Here is a 27581-nt window from a genome sequence, read left to right on the forward strand (position 1 = left end):
GACATAGAATCTGAAGCAGGCTCCAGGCTCCATGCTGTCAGCACAGAGCCCAAAGTGGGGTTTGAACTCATGAACTGTGAGATCATGACCTGAGCCAAAGTGTGACACTTTAACCAACTGAGCCACCCAGACGCCCCTGGAATTAATTTTATATTGTATTTAATTTCACAAAAAAGAATATAAAATATGATAAAATATACCTAAAACGTATAGAGAGGAGAAAGGAATGGGTTCAGACCCAAACAGACATTGCTTTAATATAGACTGCTATATGCAGAAGAGTTTATATAAAAACCTAATGGCAACCATATATCAAAAACCACTAATAAATATGCAAAGAATAAAGAGAAAGAACTCCAAATATACTACTAAAGAAAATCAGCAAAAGATGAAAGAACAACAAGATCATAGAAAAACCTGAGAAACAACCAGAAAGCAAGTAATAAAATGGCAATAAATACATACCTTTCAATAATTACTTTGAATGTAAATGGACTAAACATTCCAATCAAAAGACATAGGGTGAAACAATGGATAAGTAAAAACAAGACCTACATATATGCTGCCTACAGGAGACCCATTTTACACCTAAAAACATCTGTAGATTAAAATATGAAGGGATGGAGAAACATTTAGCATGCAAATGGATGTCAAAAGAAAGCCAGAGTAGCAATACTTACTAGATTAGACATAAAAACCAAGAAACTGGGTGACAGAATGGATTAAAAAAACAATACCCATCTATATGCTGATACTTCTATCTACTGAGTTCTTAATTTAAATTATTATTAAATCTTCATTTTTCAGGATTCTAGTTGGATCTTTTTCAAATCTACTTGTGTTCTCGTTCTTGCTAATATGCATATATAACATGTACATATATAGTATATGGATATATATGTCATTTTATTACATATTCTACTATATATATTCCAGTATTTGCTTATATACCTGAGACTCTCTATTACAATTTAAATATATTAAACATACATATTTATGCATATTAAATATATATTATACATATTAATCATTTAAACATATATATATTGAATGCCTATATATAACACACATGCATACATATTCTATTATTTACTACATGTTCTATTATTTGCTCATATTACTAAGAATTACAATTTAAGTATTTTAAACATACATACTTTATATCATTCCAAAAAGTCCCCAAATCTTAATTTTGCAGGTCTGATTGTGATTCTACAATTTGTGGTTTCTGCTAGCACCTGCTCTTAAGAGCTTGTAGTTTTTCTCTTTTTTCTTTCTTTGTTCTTTTAATTTGAACTCAAGTGCTCTAGAAAATTTAACAATGGGAATACTTTGAAGTCTGGGAATTGTGTATACATTTGCCATTCACCTAGGGGCACACCCAACCAACTGAGATTATTAAAAATAAATTATCACGTTATGTTTTTTTTGGCTTACATAGATTCTATGACTTCAGGACACAAGCCAATATGAATACTTGCATGTGTTTACAAATTCCAAAGGGATATTGTTATTCCTCATTCCAGTGCCAGATTCAACCCTTACAAACTTTCTTTCTGTGTCTTACTGTGGCTTTAGTTTTGTTCACCCTTTTTTAAAGTTTATTTATTTAATTTGAGAGAGAGAAAGAGAAAGAATGGAGAAAGAGAGAGAGAGCAGGGGAAATGCAAAGAGGGGGGAGAGAGAATACTAAGCAGGCTCTGCACTGTCCGTGCAGAGTGTGATGCAGTGCTCGAACTCAGGAACCGTGAGATCATGACAGAGCCAAAACCAGGAGTCTGATGCTTAACGGACTATGACACCCAGTCGCCCCTTGTTTACCCTTATAGTGAGTAGCCCTTTGAACTTCCAATTTTAAATAGGAAGATACTAAACCTTTGTTTTACCTTTGTTGTATGTTTTTTATTCTGACCTCTCTGGTTCTCACTATACAGTGGAAAAGTAATGTCATCAGATGCTGTCAATAACCTCAAGTCAATTTATTTTCATTTTATTGTTGGCCTCTGCTAATTCCATACTTTCTTTTCAGTTCATTATTTTTGCTTTGTTCTGCTGAGCAAAAGTGGAAGTTACCTTTGACTTTCTTTCTTTTAATAGTTTATTGTCATGTTGGTTTCCATACAACACCCAGTGCTCATCCCCACAAGTGCCCTCCCCCATGCCCATCACCCTCCTTCCCCTCTCCCCCACCCCCATCAGCCCTCAGTTTGTTCTCAACATTCAAGAGTCTCTCATGGTTTCCCTCCCTCCTCCTTCTCCACTGTGTCCCCCCTTCTTCTCCCCCAAGGTCCTTTGACTTTCTAATTACCCAATCTACTGGCACCTGTTTCTGTTCCCATCCTACTCTGCATTACTCTTTGCAAAACATTCCTCCTAAAAATGTCTTCCAAAACTTTTCTAAAATAATAATTTACTCTTATTCTTACCCTGTAACAACTATTTCTCTCTAGTTCTTTAAATGACCATTTCATTTTAGATTAGGGCTCACAAACTCAAATGCTCTTGGTGAGTCTTCCTCACATCACAAAATATGTGTCCAAACCCTTGTCTTTGGACAAGTCTGCAAAAATACAGATTCCGTTTCCATAATTTGGGTATTTTTTTGTGAGAATGAATGCTAAGGTACATCTGTTAATAAGTTTTTTTTTTTTCATCTGCTATGCAGAAGCTTAAGTCTTATGTATATGAACTATTCAACCTCAAAGGAAGTTACAGGCAATTCTTTTGTGACCAGTGAAGGGCTAAGGAATAAGGCAGGAGCTAGTGTTTGTGGAGCAAAAACAGAGAGGGAGGATGTGGGGGAAGTGTTGAGGTTGAAATGCACATTAGAGGGTGAATCAACAACTATTTTCAACAGTGACCATTTTAGTGAATATCTCCCCAAATTTCAAAATCAGAGAAGGAAAATGAGGAGATACAAATTCAAGAATAATAAAAGCAGGCCTGAAAGGAAGGAAAACTGGCTTAGGTAATTATATGTATATCAGATGCATATAGAGATTTTCTTCCTGGAAAATCTTGTTAGGGTTACTCACGAACTTGTGTCTTTTCATTGAATTAGGGAAGGACACCCACACGATATAAAACCTCCTTGAATAAAACTGTCAGCCTCTCCCAAGAATTCAAGATTCCTCTCTGCTCTTCCCTCTCTTCACCTCACTATGAACTGCCCTAACATCAAGGAAGAACATTTTTTAAAATAATAATGGCCTCATATAGTTGAGATAGAATTTATTCCAATTTTCTGAGGCCTGCCCTTCAAAAAGAAAGTTGATTTTTTGTGTGTTCTCTCTCCTGACAAATGAGTCTCAGGACAAATGCTCCTAAAATTTACCATATCTGTGGCAAAAACAGATTTTTTAGGTCATGTGATGAAGTTACTGGAGGTGGGGATAGAGATGAGGAATCTTGTCAAAGACCTGCAAGTCAAGTTCAGTCTTATCACTTCAGCATGAGGATCTCAGCTCTAGTAGTGCCCAGAATATCAGAGGCTCTCAAAGATAATTTTATGGACTTAAATAAAGTACAGTATNCCTTCTGGGGAAAGAAAAGTTTTGTGAAGCCCCTTACTCTTACCGAATCGAAATGTGGCATCTATGAGGATACTGAAAATGCCTGAAAGGTAGTTGAATAGGATAAGTTTGATGTAGGCAGAAGTACTTCTATTAAACAGGAAGCTCAGCAAGTACATGAGGGGAATGACGGACCAGCCATAGAGCATGAAGATCAGCATTGTATCCAGAAAATGGTAATCTGTGATGTAAATATCCAATTGGCAGAATATGAATGCTCCCTGAAACACAGAGGACATAGAGATAAGGCAAGGTGAAGGGTAAGTGCAAAAATTATGCAAGCCAGAATGTTTAGAGAAGGAGATAGCAAGTCCCATCACTATTTAGCATGGAAGTATTCATTAATTAAATCAATTAGCCTCTAAAAAGGTCTTTAGCCTAGGAAGATAGGTAAGATACTTCTACCTCTCTCTGCTTCACCAGAAGACAGTTCAATGAGCAGAACCAGTGTAATTCCCTTTATTTTTTTTTTCTAGTTGGAGTGATTTTTTAATTAACAATCGAGGTCGGTATACTTTCCCCCGATAATGCTAACTCTCACTTTTCCCAGAAATTAGATTATTTCTCTAGAGAGGCTATTTCTCTAAAGATTTTTATCTCTGGTTATATATATTACCTATCATACCTTTAAACCAGGTCACTAGATCCTATTCTATTCCCCCAATCCTATCACATCCACCCAAGCAACTCTTGTCCTCTTTCTTACATTTTTTCTAATTGAAATTTAAAAAAAGATACTGAAGCACAGAATTAGAGGTACCTAAACTGAATGGAAGATGGTGGTGGGAGAAACCTGTAGTTGTTAAAGCAAATAGATTTCTAGAAATCTATATCTCATTAGTTAGTAAATGCAGTTTCTACACAAGGATCAGCGTTGTCTCTTTAGGCAGTTACACAATTATACAGCAGGATAACCAAGCAGCAAATAATACAGATAAGCTAAGAATAGTTATGCAATTGCTGACTGATACCCGTGGTGGTAGTAGCAACAGGAATAGAAAGGATTAGTAGGTCATAGTTCATTAAATCCAGTATCTGTAGCTATGGCTGGTTTGTTTCTGAATGAGCATTCTGTAAACTTCAACAGAATAAATACAATGAGGTAGTCAAATAACAGTTGGAGTGATCTAGAAATCTCTGAAGGCTTAAAATCCTTTAAAGTCACAAATCATAGGTTATTTCAAGGAAAAGTTGAATTCCTACTTGGAGAAGTAATATATTCTGTTCTTGGACAAGAAGACTGCACACTGTGAATATGCAGATACTACCCAAATTGATCCATAGATAAGAGTCCCTCTTAATATTTCTTGCAGGACTGGTTTAGTGGTACAAACTCCTTTAGTTTTTGTTTGGAAAACTCTGTCTCTTTCTATTCTGAATGATAACCTTCCTGGATAAGTCTTTCTCTGTGCCTCCTGGATTTGGATGTTTCCTTCCTCAGATTAGGGAAATGATTAGCTATAATTTCCTCAAATTTTCTGTACCCTTTTTTCTCTCTTCTTCTTCTGGGACTCCTATAATACAAATGTTATAACATTTGATGGAGTCACTGAGTTTCTTAAGTCTATTCTTGTGTTCCATGATTCTTCTCTGTCTCTTTTGTTCAGTTTCATTATTTTCCATTATTTTGTCTTCTATATCACTTATTCATTCCTCTGCTTCTTCCAGTCCACTGTTCACTGGATCAAGCCTATTTCCAATCTCAGTTATTGCATTCATTATTTCTGACAGATTCCTTTTTAACTTTTTCATCTCTGGGTTAAGAGTCTCTCTGATGTTTTCCATTCTTTTCACAAGCCCAGCAAGTATCCTTATGATTGTTGCTTTAAATTCTCCATCAGTCATGTTACTTATATCTATTTCACTTAGATCTCTGGCCATGGCCTTATCTTGTTCTTTCATTTGGGATGAATTCCTCCATCTTGGCATTTTTGTTCAAGTCTCTCCTACCTTCTCTGTGTAAGAAAAGCCTGTTATGTTTCTTGTTCTTGAGAGTAAATGGCTTTAGGAAGGAGAAGTCATATAGTGTCTAGAGTCTGGCGCTTTACTGTCTCTGGTGTGTGTTGCATGCACTCTGCATTATGTTCTGGCTGCTCTATCCTGAGGCCAGTTGTCTGCAAAGGCTCTCCTTGCCTAAAGTTGGCAGTGTTTGGTCCGTGGCCAGAATGTGGTAAGTTTTAACTAGGTGTGCTCTAGTCTGCTTATTAAATGAGACTTGATACTACTTCTACTAGAACTGAAGCCCTGCAGAACTCTCTAGTCAGGAGATATGGTGTGGTGAGGGGTTTCTGCTGGCCTCCTGGGTAAGGGACCCACTGTGGTGGGACTGAGACATGCTTGACTGAGAAGGGCAGTCCCGCCAAAGCACAGGGACATGGGACTTGTAAGCAGGTTAGGCAGCCTATGTCAGTGCTGTGCTGCTTTCCTCAGGTGGTAGTGTGTTATGATGAGGTGCAGGTGAATGAAATGACACCAGCCAGCTCCTTTGTCCCCAGAGAGGTGTTTCTGTGAATGTTGTCTCTCAGAGAAACACTACTGGAAGAGCAATCATTCTCTCCACTGTGTATCCCAGGTGTTTTTCAGTTGGCTGTTTCCATGCTGTCTGCCTCTGGATTGTTCCTGCCTTCTTTCCAGGGAGCAGTGCAGTGTCCTCTGGGCTCTATCCCAGGCAGCCTGCTAACTTTTAAAACTCCAGGCTTTAGAGACATGGTGTGGGCAAGGGCTTGGCTGGTCTTCAAGGGGAGCAGCCCACCATGCTGGACTGAGGCAAGCTTGACTGGGAAGAGCAGTCCAGCTAGAGCACAGGGGTGTGGGGCTTGGTATCAGCAAGTTAGTCAGCCATTGTCAGCACTAGACTTCTTCCAGGTGGCTCTGTCTTTAAGCTAAGAGGTAGTGGAGGGAAATGGGGCCATCTCCATGAACACTGCCTCTCAGGGATGCCCTCAAGAAGAGAAATAATCTCATCCCTGTGTGCCCCAGGCATTCTTCAGATTGCTTTTTCCACATCATCTGCCACTAGGTTGTTTGCCTGCCTTCTCTCCAGAAACAGTGACTCAGGGCTCTATCCCAGCCAAGCCCCCTGACCTTTAAAACTCCAGGATTTAAGCCCTGCTGGTAGCAAGAACTCACAAAAATCATCCCTTCTCATTTTCTCAGCCAATGGCTTTGAGGAAATGTTTTCCTTGTGCATTCCCCTGTGTTCTCTACTCTCTCTCACCCTTCTCTGTGACCATGGCTCTCTCCCATCCACAGCACCTTTTATCTCTTTCTCCCCTAAACCATCTCCATACTTCCTACTTTCTATGATGTGGCTTCTTCTCTCCCTTTAGTTGTGGAGTTAGTTCTGTCAGTCTTTAAGTTGATTTCTGGAGTATTTAGAATGATTTGATAGTTATCTAGTTGTGTTTGTGGGAGGAGATGAGCCTAGCATCCTCCTACCATTTTGTAGGCAGAGCCTAGCATCTGCCACCATTTTGTCTTAGGGTTGGTTTTTCTAAATCTTTCTCCTTGGCTTGCAAATAGCCACTTATTGGCTGTGTCCTCATATAGTCTTTACTATGTGCATGCACACTCCTTGTATCTCTTTGTATGTTCAAATATCCTCTTATAAAGGATACCAGTTAGATTTGATCAGGACCTAGCCTAACTACTTCATTTTAACTTAATCACCTCTTTGAAGGTCCTATCTCTAAATATAGTTACATTTTAAGTTACATAGAAAATATGAGTTTTCCATGGGGCACAGAAGAAAACTGAGCCCTCAAGAAGCTATATCTAATACTTACTAGTAGTAGGCAGCAGGTAATAAAGAAGATGATGAAATCCCACAGTAGAGCAGAAAGCCAGTACACAGGGACATAAACCCCAATCAAAAATTGGATATGCTTTGCCTTAGTGACTCGTTCAGTCACTGTCAGGAGACAAAAGCCACTGATCAAAAGAGCCATACCAAAATGTATATTTAAGGCCACTTGGAGTCCATTTGACAATCTGAAGAAGGAACAAAAATAGATATATCAGAAAATCAATACAGCAGAAACATAAATTTCTATCAATAGGTATTTTTAATTATCTAAATGTAATCATATAGGGTAGGAGAGATGCATTTAAAATATCAAATTTTAATAAAAAGAATAACATACGTTGCTTTTTGTTTTTTTTGTCTAGGGTATGGCTGAGGTTTATTGGAGACTGTTAAAGAAGCATTAGAGCCAGCAATGGTCCTGAGAAGAATGTCATCTAATATTGACAGGGTTAGAGATGGTGAATGATATGCTTGATTGTTGAAAAGACCAGTAAGTATTATTTTATTTGTCTTCACCTCAACGGAAAATGCAACAATGCATAAGTGAATACAATCTTCATTTTCCATTAAGTATTTCAGTAGGTCACCTAGGATGAGGAAACAATGTTGATCAGTGTATTCACAAAAGAGATGATCTGCAACATATGTTGGGGAAAGAAACAAATAATTTCACTTGGTTCTCATCCCTTTCAATTTTCTAATAATAATTATTTCAAACATTTGCCATTCTCCTCAAGCACTCAAGTCCATCATTAAATTCATAGCCTATAACCTATATTCCTGCTTAAAGCAGAAAAAAACCTTCCACTGTGAAAAGAAAAGTCTGGATTTAAAAACAAATTAAAAATCACCTCTTTGAAGGTGTAGATAATCTAAAAATACAATCAACATTTGGGGGCTAAGCCCCTAGAAGGAATGGAAATGCACTGAAGGAAGCCAAAAATTCTATACCCCTTTTTCCTTTAAGGCATTTTAGATTTATAAATGATGGAATGCACTGGTAAAACTTCAAGCTTTCAGTGGACCTCCTGAAGGGCTATACCATAAGAGTTAGTGTGAATATGATATAGATCAGTTCTTATAAAAATTTCCACCCAGTATCAAATTACTTAAATCACTGATTAGATTTAGATCTTCCCTTCACCTCACTATCTTTCAGAAGCTAAATTAAATCTCCTCTGGAGAAGACAATCTCAAGTAGAGTCATATCATTTTCATATCATTTTCATGTACAGTATTTGGCATTCAATTAAAAAATTACTACATATACTAAAACACAGAACCAAGAAAAAGCACAGATAACAGAAACAGATCCACATATAAACCAGGTATTAGAGATAGAAAATTTATCAGATAACTGAAGTCCACAGAAAGAATCAAATGTTGATTTGAATAGAAAAAAATCTACTGATAGAATTGAAAAAAACACATCAATTACAATTAAGAATTCAACATATATGGGGCAGCTGGGTGGTTTAGTTGGTTAAGCGTCAGATTTTCGCTCAGGTCTTGATCTCGCGGTTTGTGAGTTTGAGCCCCATGGTGGGTTCTGTGTTGACAGCTCAGAGCCTGGAGCCTCCTTGGGATTCTTTGTCTCCCTCTCTATCTGCCTCTCTCTCTCTCTCTGTCTCTCCCAAAAATAAACAAACATTTGAAAATTAAAAAAAAAAAGAATTCAACATATAACTCATAGCAGTTTGGATACAAATAAATAGTTGACAGGAAACTGGAAGACAGTTCGATTAGAAAAAACCCAACTAAAAGCACAGTGAGGAAGAGAATGGGAAACAGAAGACAAGACATAAATTACCGATATTAGAAATGACACAGGGGAAATCAATACAGATCCTACAGATATCAAAAGGGTAATAAAGGAATACTGTGAACAACTTTATATACATTATTTGACAATTTAGATGGTATAAAATACTTCCTCTACCTGCATAAACTACAACAATTCTCCCAGTATGATATAGGTCATTCAAATCATTATAATTATTAAGGAAATTTAACTCATTAATTAAACATTCCTCCCAAAAGATATCTTTAGGTCTAGATGTTTTCACTGGAAATTTCTACAAAATGTTTAAGGATGAATCAACATGAATTATACACAATATCTTTCAGAAAATATAGGATGAGGGAGTATTTCTGAATTCTTTTTATCAAGTTAGTATTGGTCTGATAGAAAAATCATAAAAGACAGCACTAAAAAAAAAAGGAAAATTACAGACCACTATCTGTCACAAATATAATGTAACATCCCTTAACAAAATATTAGCAATAAAATTCAGGAACACATAAAAATAATTACAACTCTGATCAAGTGGGGTATATTCCAGGGATTTAAGGCTGGTTCAACATTTAAAACTCAATCAATGTTATCCACTATATTTTAGGGTGAAGAAGAAAAATCATTAATACTCCTATCAATCCATGCAGAAAAAACAGCTGACAAAACTCAGTAATCAGTCATGAAAAAACTCTGAAAAAGAAAGTTATAGAACTGAATTTCTTCACTCTTATGTAGAACATCTAAAAAATCTCTATAGGTAGGATTACACTTTGGTTAAAAACTGCCTACTATCCCCTAAAACTAGAAGAACGAAAAGAATGCCCACTCTCACCACTCTGATTCAACATTGTGCTAGAGGTTCTACCCAGTACAGTAAAGCATAAATAGGAAATAAAAGATACACAGATCATAAAAGAAGAAATAAACTGCTATGATCTGCAGGTGACATGATTGTCTACATAGAAAATCCAAAGGAATTCACACACAAAAAAATTTTAAACTAATACACTAATCAAGGTTGCAAGATACTAAATAAACATACAAAAATCAATTGTTTTCTATACACTAGAATGAACATATAGATACCAAAATTTAAAATACAATAAAATTTATATTTGTTAAAAAATATGAAACAATTAGGTGTAAATTTAACAAAATATGTACAGGACATGTATGATGAAAAGTATGCAACACTGATGAAAGAAAAAGAATTCTTCATGGAATTCTAAATAAATCAATTATGTTCATGGATTGGACTATCCAACACAGTAAGATGTCACTTCTCCCTAAATTGATAGTTAGATTTAATAAAGTCTTACCAAAATTCCAAAAATTTACTTTTGTATTTATAGACAAGTTTATTCTAAAATTTAAATGGAGGGCACCAGGGTGGGTTGGTCGGTTAAGAGTCCGACTTCAGCTCAGGTCATGATCTCATGATTCACAAATTTGAGTCCCGCATCAGGCTCTGTGCTGACAGCTCAGAGCCTGGACCCTGCTTCAGATTCCGTGTCCTCCTCTCTCTCTGCCCCTCCCCTGTTTGCACTTTGTCTCTCTGTCTCTTAAAAATAAACATTAAATTTTTAAAAATTTTGATGGAAACAAAGGAACTAATAATCTTCAGATAATAAGAAAAAAGTGGGAGGAATCAGTCTACCAGATATCAAGCATGATACTACAGATACATAATGGAATAGGAAAGGGAATTCCAAAAGAGGCTCACATGCACCCAACTGATTTTTGATAAAGGTGTGAAAAAACTAAATGGATATCACAGTTTAACAAATGCTATTGGTGCAATTGCACATGAACAAGTACAAAATTTAACCTTGACTCACATCTCAGATGTATTAAGATTAATGTCAAATGAATCATGAATTTAAATGTAAAGTGTAAAACTAAAATTTTCACAAACCTATTTTTAAGATTTTTAAGATAAAACATTCAGGATCTAGGGCTAGGCAATGAGGTTTTTTTTTTGTTTTGTTTTTGTTTTTTACAAATAGTTTATTGTCAACTTAGTTTCCACATAACACTCAGTGCTCATCCCCACAAGTGTCCTCCTCCATGCCCATCCCTCCTCCCCCCCACATCCATCAGTCCTCAGTTTTTGTCAGCATTCAAGAGTCTCTCATGGTTTGCCTCTCTCCCTTTCCCCCACCATTTCCCCCCTTCTTCTCCCCCATGGTCCTCCATCAAGTTCCTCTTAATCCTCCTATACGTGCAAACATATGATATTTGTCCTTCTCTTAGGCAATGAGTTTTTAAAATTATTTTTTTTAATATAATTTATGGTCAAATGGGCTAACATACAGTGTGCAAAGTGTGCTCTTGATTTTTGGGGTAGATTCCTGTGGTTCATCTCTTACATACGAGACCCAGTTCTCATCCCAACAAGTGCCCTTCTCAATAGGCAATGAGTTTTAGACTTGACACCAAATACACAATCCATGATAAAATGAATATATTGGACTTCATCCACATAAAACAATTTTTATCTTGCAGAACCCATTAAGATAAGGAAAAGATAATAAACAGTATGAAAGAAAATAAAGAAGTCTCAAAACTCAACAGTAAAAAACAAAACAAAACACCATCCACTTAGAAAATGAGTAAAACACTTGAACACATATTTCACCGGACATGATATAAAGATGTCAATAAGCATAAGAAGGGATGTCAAAGGCAAATTAAAACAACAATGAGACTCTTACAGTTTGGCTCCCTCTCTGTTTTCATCTTATTTTTCCTTCCCTTGCCCTGTGTTCATCTGTTTTGTTTCTGAAATTCCACATATGAGTGAAATATGATATCTGTCTTTCTCTGATCAACTTATTTCACTTAGCATCATACACTCTAGTTCCATCCATGTTGTTGCAAATGGTGTTAAATACAGAGAACAAATGGAGGGTTGGGGGAGGAGAGGTGGGAAGAGGGAGGGGTAAATGGGTGATGGAAATCGGGAGGGCACTTGTGATGAGCACTGGGTATTGTATGTAAGTGATGAATCACTAAATTCTACTCATGAAACCAATACTACACTATATGTTAACCTGAATGTAAAAGAACACAATGAAATACAACTGCGTACCTATCAGAATGGCTAAAACAAACATAAAAATAGTGACAACACAAATGCTGGGGAAGATGAGAGAACTGGATCACTCGTTCATTTTTGGTGGGAATGTAAAAAAATATGGCCACTCTGAAAAACAGTTTTGTAGTTTCTTCAAAAAACAAACATGCAACCATAACATGATTCAACAATTAATATTAAAATCCTAGGCATTTATTCCATAGAACTGAAGATGTAGCATCACACAAAAACATGTACACAAAGTTTCATAACAGCTTTATTCCTAAAAGACAAAAACTGGGGCAGGGAGGGATGAGGTGTCCTTCAATGGGTGAATGATTAAATAAACTGTGGTACACCCCCATGATGGAACAGCTCATAGCATATGAAGGAATGAACTATGGAGAAACACAACACCAGAGAATTATGCTGAGTGAAATGCTAATCCCAGAAGTTTACTTTTTAAAAAAATTTTTTTACATTTTATTTTTTTTATTTTTATTATTTTTTTAATAGTTTATTGTCAAATTGGTTTCCATATAACACCCAGTGCTCATCCCCACAAGTGCCTTCCTCCATGCCCATTTCCCCCCTCCCTCCCCATCCATCAGTCCTCAGTTTGTTTCTCAACATTCAAGAGTCTCTCATGGTTTGCCTCTCTCCCTTTCCCCCACCATTTCCCTCCTTCTTCTCCCCCATGGTCCTCAGTTAAGTTCCTCCTAATTCTCCTATACGTGCAAACATGTGATATTTGTCCTTCTCTGCCTTATTTCGCTCAGCATAACACCCTCAAGGTCCATCCATGTTGCTACACATGGACAGATTTCATTGTTTCTCATTGCCATGCAGTATTCGATGGTATAGATAAACCACATCCCCAGAAGTTTACATATTATATGATTCCATTTTTATGTCTTTCTGTAAACGATTAAACTGTACAAGTGGAGAACAGGTTAGTGGTATCCAGGGTAGAGAGGGAATGAAGAGAGCAACAGGAACGATGCTTGTGTTGATGGAATGTTCTGTATCAACGTCAATATCCTGGTGGGGATACTGTACTATAGTTTTGCAAGATGTTACCCTTGGTATACAGAGTCTCTCAGTATTATTTTGCACAACACTAAATCAACAATTATCTCAAAATAAAAAGTATCAAATTCAGTGTTAATCATTCTTATTTTCCTCCACTTCTAAAGAGAAAACAAAATCTACTTTAGTCCTCTTCAGAGATCTTTCAAATCTTTCTTTCCTTCTTTCACAGCCTTAACCTCTCTTGCCTGGATTATCACAATTATATCCTAGCTGACTTCATTGATATTGGATCCCTCCCTTTTTGAATCATCCCCTCATATTTAATTCCGTTTGATAAGATTATATTTAATTATATATGCCAGGAATTGGGTTAGGTTCTAGAGATATAAAAGAAGTTCTGGCCTCTCCACAACTAGCTTGAGAGACACATGAAAAATGTGCTATTATAATTCAGTGAGATAAATTCCATAAAAGAGGCATTCATCTAAATTGCAGAAGAAGAGGAAACCTAAACTGCTGTTTGGGAGGGCAGATGGCATTTTTCAGTTATTATAAGCTCATACTCTTTCATATACTCACTTATTTTGTGGCTCTACTTAAAAAGTTAGCAGTGATTTTCCCAGTGTTAATGCATGTACTATTTGAGAAGAAAGAGATGAGAAATTATCTAGAAATCTATATCCTTATTAGTAAACATTTTCTTGTAGTTTGGGGAAAAGAGAGAGCAAGTGCTTGTTTTCTCTTTACCCTACAAAAATTCAGTTAAAAAAAGGCATGCAGTTTGGAATAGAGAGGAATCGTATAAAATTAGTAAAGTTCACTTATAAAAGGTTCTGTGTTTAAGTTAATGAGAGCACAACTTAGAAAAGTACACACAAGTTTCTTGAAAAACAAAGTGGGACTGGCTAAGCCTAAACATTATCTTTCTATGTCTAGATAATTTCTAGCTAATTAACTAAAACTTCATAAGTGGAGCTACTGTATTATTCTATTGTATTTTCAGTCTTATTATCAATATAATAAAGCATATTTAGGTAATCATTTTATTTTTTTAATGTAAGCAGTATGCCATAATTTTTTTTAAATAATGATTTTATTCTTTATCCTCTCTCCTTATTGTGTGACCTTGGTTAACAAATGCTTATCTACTATTTGTAGTGGAGGAGAAATAGGAACAATTATTTATAGTCAGCCAATCTATTAATTGCGGGTTGTAGAATCAGTATCAGTTATTTATAAGGAACAATGAACACTTCTGAAATGTAGTTTTACAACAGAACCTCAATAAGAAAAAAAAGAACCACACAAGTTTGTCAAAACTGCAGGCTGTTTGCTAACTCAAGAACACTGTTCATCAGGGCTCAGGTAAAAAAAAAAAATGTACAGTCTCAGGGAGTAAATGATGACTTGAAAGTGAACAGACTTTATGGTCAGACAGGTAATGAAGTGCAGTGAGTGGTTAAGTTTGCAGATATCAGGCAGAACAGATTAAAGTCTCTATTTATTACATGTCTGATATGGGGCAAATTACTGGGCTTTCTTAAATGTCAGTACTCCTCATTTAACTGATGTTATTAATAAAAATATCTACTATGGGGCGCCCGGGTGGCTCAGTTGGTTAGGCGTCTGACTTCAGCTCAGGTCATGACCTCACAGTTTGTGGGTTCGAGTCCTGCTTTGGACTCTGCTGCTGACAGCAGCCTGGAGCCTGCTTCAGATTTGGTGTCACCCTCCCTCCCTGCCTCTCCCCTGGTCACACTCTGTCTCTCTCTCTTTCAAAAATAAATAAACATTAAAAAAATAAATCAGGGTGATTGTTCAGATTATATGACATGCAGGTAAAGTACGTGGCTGAGTTCTTGTCAAAACCAAGTGCTCAGTAAATGTAAACTATTATGACTAGTATCTTAAAAACAAATATATTCAGAGGAACTAGCCCATTCAGTCTTTAGTTATACTGTAGCCAAATACACAATTATGACCTTCTTTGCAAATCATTCAACCAGATCTTCATCTAAGAACAGTCTTTTTTACTTAAAGGGTCTTACCTTGCACTTCCTTAAGTGTGTGTTTATTAGACTCTAGCATAGTCCTAAGATGTTTTAGGAAAATCAGGGTCAAATTAGAATTCCCAGAAATAGATAAAGGCACTATTGTTTGACCATATTGATTCAAATCCATTTGTCTGGTCTTTTCATCTTTATTATGCGAAAATTTTTCAGCCTCAGAGAGAAAAGTAAAGGAACCTAGCAGTGCCAGCATCTGTAGCAAAATCAATTTCCAATTCCGCCAACTGAACATTGCCCTCTTTATGAACATGGCCCAGAACTGCTGGTGGTAGAGGGAATACTAAAGGAGGAGGAAAAAAACACAGTATTACAATATTCATGGACCCAAACAGATCATTCATGATGATATTCATTAAGATGAATGGACACTCTGGAATTTTAAGGTAGATAGAAGACACATAAAATTTACCTTAATAAATATTTAGAATAGAATCTAAGCATAGTATGATACTACATGAGAGTATGATCATCTTTTCTTTATAAGGCAGGGGTCAACAAACTATGACCTGTTTTTGTAAACCAAATTTTCCTGGAAAACAGATATACCCATTCATTTCTGTATTGTCTATGGTTTTTTTGCTACAAAGACAGGGTGGAATGATTGCAAGAGAGACCGAGTGGGCATCCTGCCTTAAACATCTATTAACCCCTTCTGCAAATTTGCTGACCACTGTTGTAAGGTATTAAATATGGTGTTTAAGGTATGGCTTTTCATATAACACACTTAAAATCTCAACAGAATGATTTTCCCTAGACTCCTGACAGTCAAAAACAAAACAAAACAAAACAAATTCTTTATAGGAGGAAGAGATAATTAGAGAAGGAAAGAAATCCTGAGGATCACACTGATTAAGAAAAGATCCCTTATACAATATCAATACCCATGGCAAAACTTAAAATACTGGGCATGCTTGATCACTAAAAACCATGCTCTTTCCAGTTCACTTTAGCTTCAGTGAACTACCAAATTTCTGGGTTATCAATTTGAGGGGGAAAAAAGAATTCTAAGACAGAAAAAAAAAAACTTAGGAATAACAACGGTGGGAGTGATTTTTATCTAGACCTCATCACTTCTGCACTAGGAAATTAATTAGTTTGTGGTACAGACTGTTCCTTGTCTGTTGGGGTGCAGTGGTTAGGAACCCCATACCATCTTTGTTCAAGTAGTAAAAGAAGATGTACCTCTTGTGCCCCAATCAAATAAATCTACATCAGGTTTCTTAACAAAGGTGCTTACCCCAGTATTAAACACAATAGCAGGGCTTTCATTCATGGTGGAACACTCTGCTCTCTCATTGCTCGACATATTCCTATTCTGGTTCGTAACTGAGACTTCACTTATCACAGAGGGAGGTAGAGTTTGGGTAGCTGGGATATCTACTTGTGAATCTTCCATATCATTGACTCTACATAAAAACAGAACACAGCATTTAATTTCAATTCTATCCCATAATATCTTATTTGAAGAACGTGAGTCACAACGTTCAACTCAGAAGGCTCCTTGGTTTGCTTACTGACTGGGCAGGGGCCATTATATAGAGGCAACAAGGTAACTCTGATAGAGGAGTGGTTCCCAAACACCAGTCATAGGACTGCTGCTAGACATAGTAAAGCTAGGGAAACTAGGGCAAGGTATTGAATGCTTCATTAGGTTGAGCTGATACAAGTTAAAGATTAACATCTAATTCATACTCTGGGTATATCAAAATATCTGTTCCTATCTTGAAATGATGGCAGTGTTTTTTCAGTGTTGCTGTAAAGAAAATCATGTCAGTTTCCTCCTCTTCACACCTCTTAAATTTCCAATGTGTGACTCTAAGCTTGGTGAGTTTACAAAAGGGATCGAGATGTGGTCCTGCCTCCACCCCCTGACCGTGGTTTTTATTTTCCCTATGTATCCTTGCTCACCTAAAAAAGACTTCTTCCATGGTAGTAACAGAGGCACCAAAGCTAGCAATGCCTAACTCATACCGTCTCTTTTCCAGATCAGTAAACAGAGCTTCAAATCTAGAATAAGAATTAGAATAAAAGTAAGAAGGGGGAGGGAATTGGGGAAGGGGAGGACTAAATGCTGGCATCAAATCAGAAGATTATCCTATTTATATATTTTTATTCTGAACAGATCTCCCCTCAGCATTGGGAAAAATGTAGCTCATTCTTCACTTCAATACTTATAATAGAAATGCATAAACTGCTGTAGCAAATTGTTTCTACTCTACTTAATTCTTTAAAACATTTAATTTTGGTCTTCTAATAAACTACAAAGAGACCCTGTATATGCTAATGACTCTACCTAGTGCACATGAGTTAATTTATCATGCACATATGTAGGCTATGGTTCTTATTCATTAAGTTTTTTAAAAAAGGGGAGAACCTGGGTAGCTCAGTCAGTTGAACATCTGACTTGGTTTTGGCTCAGGTCATAATTCCAGGGTTGTGGGATTGAGCTCGGCACCAGGCCCCACTCTGACAATATGGAGCCTGCTTGAAATTCTGCCTCTCCCCTCTCTCTCTGTCCCTTCCTCACTCATGCACTCTCTCACTCGAAATAACTAAATTTTAAAAAATTCAAATTGACAGGAAAAAACTCATTCAAAAATAGAAAATGTTGTAGGTACAGTAAAAATTGTATACAGAGAAGAACATGAGTCAGATGGAATGTAGAGACATTAAGAGTTTTAAAGAATAGTTTTTCTGGGAAGATTTTACAGTACTTCACATTTAAAAGATGATCTTTTCCATCATACAGATCTCTTGTATCCTTGGTTAGGTTTATTCCGAGGTATTTTATGGTTTTTTGTGCAATTGTGAATGNAATAATAACAAAAAAAAACAAATAAATAAAAGATGATCTTTTCCAAACCCTCCCCCCCCACCCCGGTCTCAAAACCATTGAATATATTCCCAATGAGGAGCAAGTGAACTGTTTGCCCTCTCAGTGTTGGAGGAAATCAAAATTCGCTCATTTGGAAGATCGAAATTTCTTCCATATTCAAACTTAAATTGTTTTCCATTCAATACTATCTAGTTTTGTGCATTAGTTCTAAACTTATACCCTTAGTTATATAGAACAGGTATAATCTACCCACATGACAGCCCTTCACATGTTTTAAGTCCATTTCTTCTGGATGCTTCTTCATTTCTAGTGTTTGATTTTTCAACTAGGATTCACACATTTTTTTCTTTAATTTTAGTTAAGAAATTAATATGTGTGTGTCATATAAAATTTACAAATGAATGTATAAAAATATAAACATCATTACAATACCAGGCCCCATAGATACTGACTGTTAATACACAAATAATTTGTGTATTAATGGTTTTTTTACCCAGGGTTGTGGTGTTGAGCCTCATATCGGACTTTTCCTGCTTGGGATTCTCTCCCCTCTCTCTCTGCCCCTACCCTGCTTGTTCATGAGATCCATTTACCATGTTTATATGCTATAGTCTGTCTTTTTAGTTTTAGCCATTCTTGTGGGTATGAAGTGGTAATGTACTGGTTGGTCTCTTTATTTATGCAGTTTTCCTCATTGTTCTGGGAAGAATTCTTGACATAGTGTTCTCTTCAGGAGTTCTCTTTTCTGCCATAATTATTGGTCAGTTTTTTATAGTCAATCAAGAATTTCACATCATTTGATCTCATTTTCTCTCCTCCAAAGTCTAGATTCAAGTGTTCTCCTTAATTTGATTGAGACTATAAAGCAGAGAGTTTTTAAAGTTCTTCATTTTTGGAAATTATTTTCAAAGTAGGCATTTCTTATTATTTCTTAGATTGGTGGTTTTATTTCAAAATGCAGTATCCTTTCTACAGCCATTCTTTCCTCCTTCATCCTTACGAAAGAGATTGATGTTTATCCAGGACTGACTTATAAACATATAAAACAGGTGGAGGAAATTCTGTCCAAAACTAAGATGAGTTTTTGCACGATTTAGTGATTTCTTAGTTCTCATTCTAGGTTTTGTTGTGCTTGACTGTTTTCTTTTTAAATCAACTTTGGGATCATCAGTGTCAATTTTTTTAAGCTTAAAATTAGATCATGGTGGATAATTCTTTTTATGTGCTGTTGGATCCAATTTGCAAGTATCTTGTTGAGGATTTTTGCATCCATATTCATCAAGGGTATCCGCCTGTAGTTCTTTTTTTCTTTTTTCTTTTTTTTTTAATCTGGGTCTCTGTCTGGCTTGGGAATCAAAGTGATGCTGGCTTCGTAAAATGAGTCTGGAAGTTTTCCTTCGATTTCTATTTTTTGGAATAGCTTGAGAAGAATGGGTATTAATTGTTTTAAATGTCTGGTAGAATTCCCCAGGGAAGCCATCTGGCCAAGGGCTCTTATTTATTGGGAGATTTTTGATAACTGATTCCATTTCTTCACTAGTTATGGATCTGTTCAGATTTTCTATCTCTTCCTGTGTGAATTTTGGTAGTGAGTGTGTGTTTAGGAATTTGTCCGAAATGAACTACTTTTTAAACTACCTTTGATTGGGGTGATAAAATTCCTGATGATATTCTGTAGCAATTCTATTATTTTTTCTTGTTTATTGAATTTTAGCTGTCAGTCTAATTGCTTTATCTTTGGGATCTGTGGTAAAAATATCATTTTTGAAGCTTCCAAACAATCTTGAGATTATGTTATAGAAAAATGCTTATCTATGTATCTTCCAATATTGGCCTGTGTCTAAAAATACCAGATCCTTCCTTCTTTCCTACCATGAAATTCACATGATGTTGTACATTTTCTATAAAATATCTGACTTTTTCTTCCTTCAACCAACATTTTCTTTATTATCAGAATTATATTTTCAGAGTTAGTTTGTTTTTTATTTCCTCCACCTTTCTAAGACATAATTGTCATAAACAAACTTCAGAGACCCATTAGGAAATCTGCTTTGAGGTAAATGAAATATTTGTTGCATGACTATACTTACTCTCTTTACTATGTTGTCTTGCTTAATTAAACCTTGTCCAGGAATAACACACTTCCTCCTTTTAACTTGTAGGAGTTTCACAAACTGATATTTGTTTCTTTCCTTTCCTATTGTCACCCACTGGTTTTCCTTTATATTTACAGCCTCTTTTAAAAAAAATTTTTTTAAATGTTTATTTTTGAGAGACACAGAGAGAGAGAGACAGAGTGTGAGCAGGACAGCCTCTAACTCATGAATTAAGCCTATAAATATTCCATGATATGTAGCACAATTCTGAAACTTCTTTTATGTCTCTGTGCCTTCAAAAGGCTGCATATCACTCCACTGCCACACTCTAAACTTAAGCTTCATTCCAACAAGTTTCAGCACTGTTTTACTGCAAATTACAATACTGTTCTAAAATTTGAAGAGTACTTTCCTTATGAGATATATTCAATTAATCAGAATACAAGTATATGCCATTAAAATTATTTTTCCCTTCCTTATTGTTTATTCACATTTGTGAATAAACTCATATCAGAACAATATCTTGCAAAAAGTTAGTGCTCTATTACTATTGGCTATGAAAATCTTAGCTGGAATGAAGGTCACTAAGAATTGCAACCATCATTTCATTTTTTTCATATTATATTTTGAAAGAAAAAGATCCATAGGTATTTTTTCTTAAAATTGTTTTTTCTATTTCTTAGTTTAAAATATCTCCCTGTTAGAAAAACACATTCGTCCCTAATTTCATGACTTTCAGTTTATTTTATAATGAGTCCATCACTCTAAATATGAATTTATTGCCCAGCAATCTATTGTTCACCTCTTGGATCTCCTTCCTTTTTCTGTTCTTAAAGCCCAAATGATTAGTAAGAATATATGATAAACATCTTCTGCTTCCAAATAAGAAAGTATGATAAAATATGAAGAGGATATTATAAATATGAAGATATGATGCCATAAATAAGAATACATTTTATAAACATGAAAATGATGCACAGAATATATCATCTCCTTCAGAATATTTTCATTTCCTGTTTTGGACATATTTTGAGAATGTCATTTGTGTCCACATGAATAAAGACAGGCAGAAAGTGTGATAAGTTTAAGGAATTGCTTTACCTTTATGTCTCCTTCAAGAGAGACTGTGCAGTTCACATGGATCACAACTGCCCCAATGGGCCAAAGCACCCATCTGGTTCCCAACTTTTATGAATGAGTCAACTGCCATGCATCTCTGAGAATACATATCTGGAATTTCATTTCTAATTCTCCATGATATTTAATTCTCTCATTCCAGCTCATGACTAGAATTTTAGTTCCATTCTGCTTCCTGATTACACTATTCCATGCTGCTTCTTCTCAAGAACTTTCAGATTTACTTGAAAAGCAGGCACTAAAGTCCTTCATATTCTTCTGGAATATGACAACTGTCTTGACTTTAAGAAATACTACATCAACTACTTACTTGTATATTACAAGAAGATAAAAATATCATGCTCTGAAAGTTTCTAATGAGTATGCTTAGTTTCCATTTCCCTTTAACAGGATGGTCTCAGGTAGTTATTATTCTTTGTGATCCCCTTTGATGAGAAACTTGGCTACCTAATGTAGTCAAACTGCCCATTTACTCTGAGTTCTTGTCACCTTGACTTCAAGAGCCAACACTAAAGTAAATTTTATCTCATTATATTTATATTTCCATTCACTCCACTCACCAGACAAGTTTTACTCTACCAATACCATACATTATAACCAATTAAAACCAGGAATCTATAAGCCAAGTGCAGTATCCTTCTTTTCACTGCAAATGACAGCAATGACTGGAGTTTTGGTTTGTTAAATAAACTCTATTTGCTATGCCTGAAAAAAACAGGAAAAGCAGCAGTGACTTCCAGTTATCCAAACATCAGTCATTTTGCATTCTCTGGACTCATACCTGTGTGTATACTCTTTGGGTAGAAGAAAAGATATTTCATTGTTAGCATTCTTCTCTACAGTGGCTGCTGGTATATGATACTGAATCAATTTTAAGATTTCTTCAACATTGCAGTGAGCTTCCTTCACCATGATTATGTGGTATCCCACACCTGAAAAAAAATCCATTTAGAACAACAAATAAAACAATTTTCTATTTCCAATATTCTTTTGAGACCACATTTGGCTTTCCATGGTTTGGGCTGGCTAGAAGAAGATAAGCCATGCTAACCATATGATTACAAGTCTAATAAATCTAATAAATACTTTTTTTAAAATTTTTTAGGGACCAATAGAACAAAGATAGGAAAAAAGCTCTGTTACATAGCCTCTTATTCAACTGACACTAAAACAAGGTTAATATTCATTAAGCAGATATACTTTGGTCCCTATTATATGTAAGGCATAAATTAATCAGATATAAGTCCTTTCTTTCAGAGATCTGAGAAATCTTTCCAAAAAAGTACTCCTCCACTACCTGCACTGCCCTAACCTCTCAAAGCTGGGGGAAAGGGTAAGAAGTAAAAAAAAAAAAAAAAAGCCTCCACAGCACTCCAGAACTTTGTGAAAACATTGCAGTGGTACTCTGATAGCTCAGGGCAGGAAAAAAGAGCTAAGAAAAATACTTCTGAGGTACTTCAGTCCTTCATTGCAATCGCCCTTTAAAGACTAGGGAGAGGGTAGCAGCATACAGAAAAAACTTTTAAGGTGAAGAAAATCATGCAGAAATGGAAAGCAAAGAACATTTGTCAGATCCAAAAGCTAGGAACTGGATTACAGCTTAAAGAGATCCCATGATCTCATTCATATACAGATCCCACCCTCTGCTAAGAGCAAAATCCTGATCCTATTACTACAGCGTTTGAAGACAATGATAAAGAGAATCTAAATAAAGCTGTAATACATACCAATATTTGCTCAAATACAGGTTATATCGACTCAGTCTTCTATAATAGTGACCTAATAGACCAGGTCATACCATTTACTTAGGATAAATATCAACTACTTTAGTCTCCACTATTATTTTATTCACAATTTTAATTATAAAAATGAAAAGAACATGCAAGAAAACTAGAAAATACAACACTAAATGTGATGGGAAAAAACCAAGAGAAGCAGACACAGAAATGTTTTTCAACAAAGAAAAAACATATACCCAGAATAGGCTGTATTAAATGGAGATCTATATAACTTACCTGACAGAGAATTTAAAATAACATAATAAAGATACTCACCAAGATGAGGATATCAATGCATGAAGAAAGTGAGAATTTAAACAAAGAAACAGAAAGCTTAAGAAGTACCAAAAAGTAGTTGCAGAGCTGAAGAATACAGTAACTAAACTGAAAAATTCACTAGGTAGGTTCAAAAATGGACTATATAAAGTGGACAAAAGGATGGGTGACCTCAAAGTAATGTCATGGAAATTATTCACTCAGAGGAACAAAAGGAAACAAAAAAGAATGAAAAAGAGTAAATGAAGCCCAAGAGACTTATGGGATGTCACTAAGTAGAGCAATACATGCAATATAGGAGTCCCAAATGTGGGAGAAAGAGGAGGGGGGAATTAGAAAGTTTATGCAAAGAAATAATGCCTGAAAATTTCCAAACCAAGGAAAAGAAATGAATATTCAGGGTCACAAATGCAAAAGATCTATACTAGATGAATCCAAAGATATCTACCATAAAACACATTATAGTCCAATAGAAAAAAGTCAAAGACAAAGAGAGGATTTTGAAAAGCTAATTGTCACAAACAAAGGAACACAAATTAGACCATTAGCTGAGTTTTCAGCAGAAAACTGAAAAGAAGTCTAGAAAGGAATGATGAGATATATTCAAAGTACTGAAAGAAAAAATTACCAAGAGTACTATACAAGGCAAACTGTCCTTCAAAAATTAAGAAGAAAGAAACTTTACTAGACAAACAAAAGCTGAGAGAGTTAACTACCTGCATTATAAGAAATGCTAAAAGGAGTTCTTCAAATTGAAAAAAAAGAATGGTTTTTAAAAAAAGAAAGGATGGAAAATAGTAATACAAAATCATTTGAAAGTATAAATCTCACAAGTAATGGTAAATATACAGACAAATACAGAATAATGTATATTGTAATGGGTGGTGGGTAAATTACTTTAATTATATCATAAAATTTAAAAGATGAAAGCATTAAAAACTATAACTAAAATGTGTTATATTACTAAAAAGTATAACTAAAAAATAAGATACACAATACTATAAATCTGATATCAATAGATATAAATCTGATATCAATAACTAAGGTGTTTTGGAGGAAGTAAAGAGAACAGCTTTTTGTATGCAATGGAGGTTGTGATCAGCTTATAATATGCTGTTATATTTTATGTAAGTCCCATGATAATAATAAAGAAAATATGCCTAGAAATTACAAAAAAGAAAAAGAAAGAAATCAAAGCATATCAATACAAAAATCAGTAAAAAGGAAATGAAAACAGCAAGAGAAAAGAAGGACATAAGAACTACAAGACAAACAGAACATGATTAACAAAAGTACTTCATTATCAAAATCTATGTTAAATATAAACTGATTAAACACTCCAATCAAAAGACAGAGTAACCGAATACATTAAAAAAAAAAAAAAGATCCACTCCTACAAGAGAGCACTGGGTTAAAAGCTTCTTGACCTTGCTCTTGGCAATGATGGGGTTTTTTTGAATATGAAATCAAAAGCACAGGAAACAAAATTAAAAATAGACAAGTAAAAAGATTCTGAACAGCAAAGGAAACAATGAGCAAAATGGAAAGGCAACATACAGAATAAAAGAAAATGTTTGCAAACCAAAAATTTCTAGAAGAAAATACAGGCAGTAATCATTTTGACATTGACTGTAGAAACATTTTTCTAGACAGGTCTCCTCTGACAAGGAAAACAAAAGCAAAATTAAACTATTGAGACTACATTCAAAAAAGCTTTTGCACAGTGAAGGAAACCATCAACAAAACAAAAACACAGCACACTGAGTGGGAGAAGATATTTGCAAATGATAACCAATAAGAGGTTAATATCCATGATACATACATGGATACATATATATATTATACAACTCAACTTCAAAAAACAAATAATCCAATTAAAAAACAGACAGAAGATATGAACAGACATTTCTCCAAAAAACACATACAGATGACCAACAGGCACATGAAAAGATGTTCTACATCACTAATCATCAGGGAAATCCAAATCAAAACCACAGGGAAATATCACCACACACTTGTCAGAATGGGTAAAATGAGTAACACAAGAAACAGTGAGGATGTGGGAGAAAAAAGAATCCTCTTGCACTGTTGGTGGGAATGGAAACTGTTGAAGCCACTGTGGAAAACAGTATGGAGGTTCCTCAAAAACTTAAAAATAGAACTACTATATGATGCAGTAATTCCACTACTGGGTATTTACCCAAAGAACACAGAAATACTAATTTAAAAAGATATATGTACCCCTATGTTTACTGCAGCACTATTTATCGTAGCCAAGATATGGAAGCAACCCAAGTGTCCATCCATTGATGAGCAGAAAAAGAAGATGTGGTAAATATATACAATGGAATATTACTTAGCCATAAAAAATGAAATCTTGCCATTTATGACAACATGGATAGACCTAGAGGGTGTCACGCAAAGTGAAAAATCAAAGACAATACCAAATAATTTCACTTACACGTAGACTCTAAAAAACAAAACAAATAGACAAAACCAAACCAAAACAGACTCATAAACGTAAGAAACTGTCAGTTACCAGAGGCAGAAGGAGTTGGAGGTCCAGAAAATAGGTGGAGGGGATTAAGAGGAATAAACTTCTGGTTACAAAATAAATAGGTAATGAAGATATAATACACAGCATAGGGAATACAGTTAATATTGTAATAACTTTGTATGATTACAAATGGTAACTAGACTTATCATGGGGATAATTTTGTCATGTATAAAAACACTGAATCACTATGATGTAAACCTAAAAATAATAGGACACTGTATGTCAACTGTACTTCCATATTAAAAATAAATCAACTACGACCATTACTTCAAAGAGCTCACAGTGGAGTCCCAAATAAAAGGACAGAGGAAATCATAGAAGTTTTGGGGAGACAGACAAAAAAATAGGGAAATTATATTATAATATTACTAAAACATCAATATCTATGAAGATTATGTTTGAAGAATATTAACATATCAATATCCAAAGAATAATCAAAGGGAAAGAGACCATATATTTTTTTCAGGAAAACTGAAGAGCCACAGCACCGCAGGGATCCTTTAACCATGATGGCTATGCGGTCACCCAAGATGTCAGCTTCATCCATGTAGTGGGTGGTCAATAAGACGGTATGATCCTCTTTATAGTGCTGAAGGACATCCCAGGTGGCCCTCCTTGAGACTGGGTCCATTCCAGAGGTTGGCTCATCAAGTATCACAACCTAAAGACCAGAAGAACAATTACATAACCATCAAATATTATGTACTAGTGTCACTAGAGTCTTACCAGTTATAGGGGTTACTCTGGTTTTGCTTTTTCAGTCACTTGTCTAATTAAGCTAACAAGTTTAGACTAAAACTGAATTAGGAATTCCAGGATAATTCCAAATCTGAGACAGTTTTTATTATAACGAGGTAGATAATATGAATTCTATATGGGATTTCATATGTAAAGTTTCTTTAACAGTGTTAGATCTACATCAGCTCTCAGGTTTCTGTTGGATGATTTTTTTTAGAGCAGCTTCAGTGGGGATCCATTTTTTAGATGTGTCTTTGTTTTTACCTGGGAGTTCCCTATAAGTGCCATGATCACTGAGAGTCTGCGCTTCATTCCTCCACTCAGTGAATATGAAAATGCATTACGCTTATCTAGCAGGTTAAAAGCAGACAACATACGATCAATTTCCACAAGACGTGTCTTTCGAGGTATTCCCTTTACCTAGAAAGAGAAGCCAGACTTTACATGGTGCTTCCAACTTTATCCTTAGAGACAACTTACACAAGCTATTCTCTTATATCATTTGTATAGTGGGTTTTTCCTTTTGTCTGAATTTATGTTTAAAGGAGAATTCATCAAAAATAAGTTTTTGAACTTTCTAAGAATAAGGATATGGATAGTTGGTAATCTGCCTGAAGTACACCAATAGAATGGGAAAAAAGAACATGTTTTTGGCTTACCAAACAATAAAAATAAAGGTGTTCTGATACAGTCAAGTAATTAAACAACAAGTTCTGTTGGGGACACACACCCAACCTTTTCCTGATCTGGACCATCTGCTTTGAGATGTCATATCCATTAATATAGGCCTCTCCACTGGTAGCAGGATAGAGAC

General features: G+C 35.3%; 1 protein-coding gene across 1 annotated transcript in view; it reads right to left on the reverse strand.

Annotated features, from left to right (window-relative positions):
• Window positions 1-27581, reverse strand: part of LOC144228658 (phospholipid-transporting ATPase ABCA3-like) — a 130023-nt gene that overhangs the window by 33366 nt on the left and 69076 nt on the right. Inside the window, 10 exon segments of the mRNA XM_077760565.1 lie at window positions 3571-3793; window positions 7358-7562; window positions 7715-7964; window positions 15329-15629; window positions 16587-16755; window positions 17258-17356; window positions 22200-22350; window positions 26480-26690; window positions 27032-27187; window positions 27427-27581. Of these exon segments, the coding sequence (XP_077616691.1) occupies window positions 3571-3793; window positions 7358-7562; window positions 7715-7964; window positions 15329-15629; window positions 16587-16755; window positions 17258-17356; window positions 22200-22350; window positions 26480-26690; window positions 27032-27187; window positions 27427-27581 (1920 nt within the window).

Source organism: Crocuta crocuta, unplaced genomic scaffold (assembly GCF_008692635.1).
Source record: "Crocuta crocuta isolate KB4526 unplaced genomic scaffold, BGI_CrCroc_1.0 scaffold73, whole genome shotgun sequence".
NCBI lineage: Eukaryota > Metazoa > Chordata > Mammalia > Carnivora > Hyaenidae > Crocuta > Crocuta crocuta.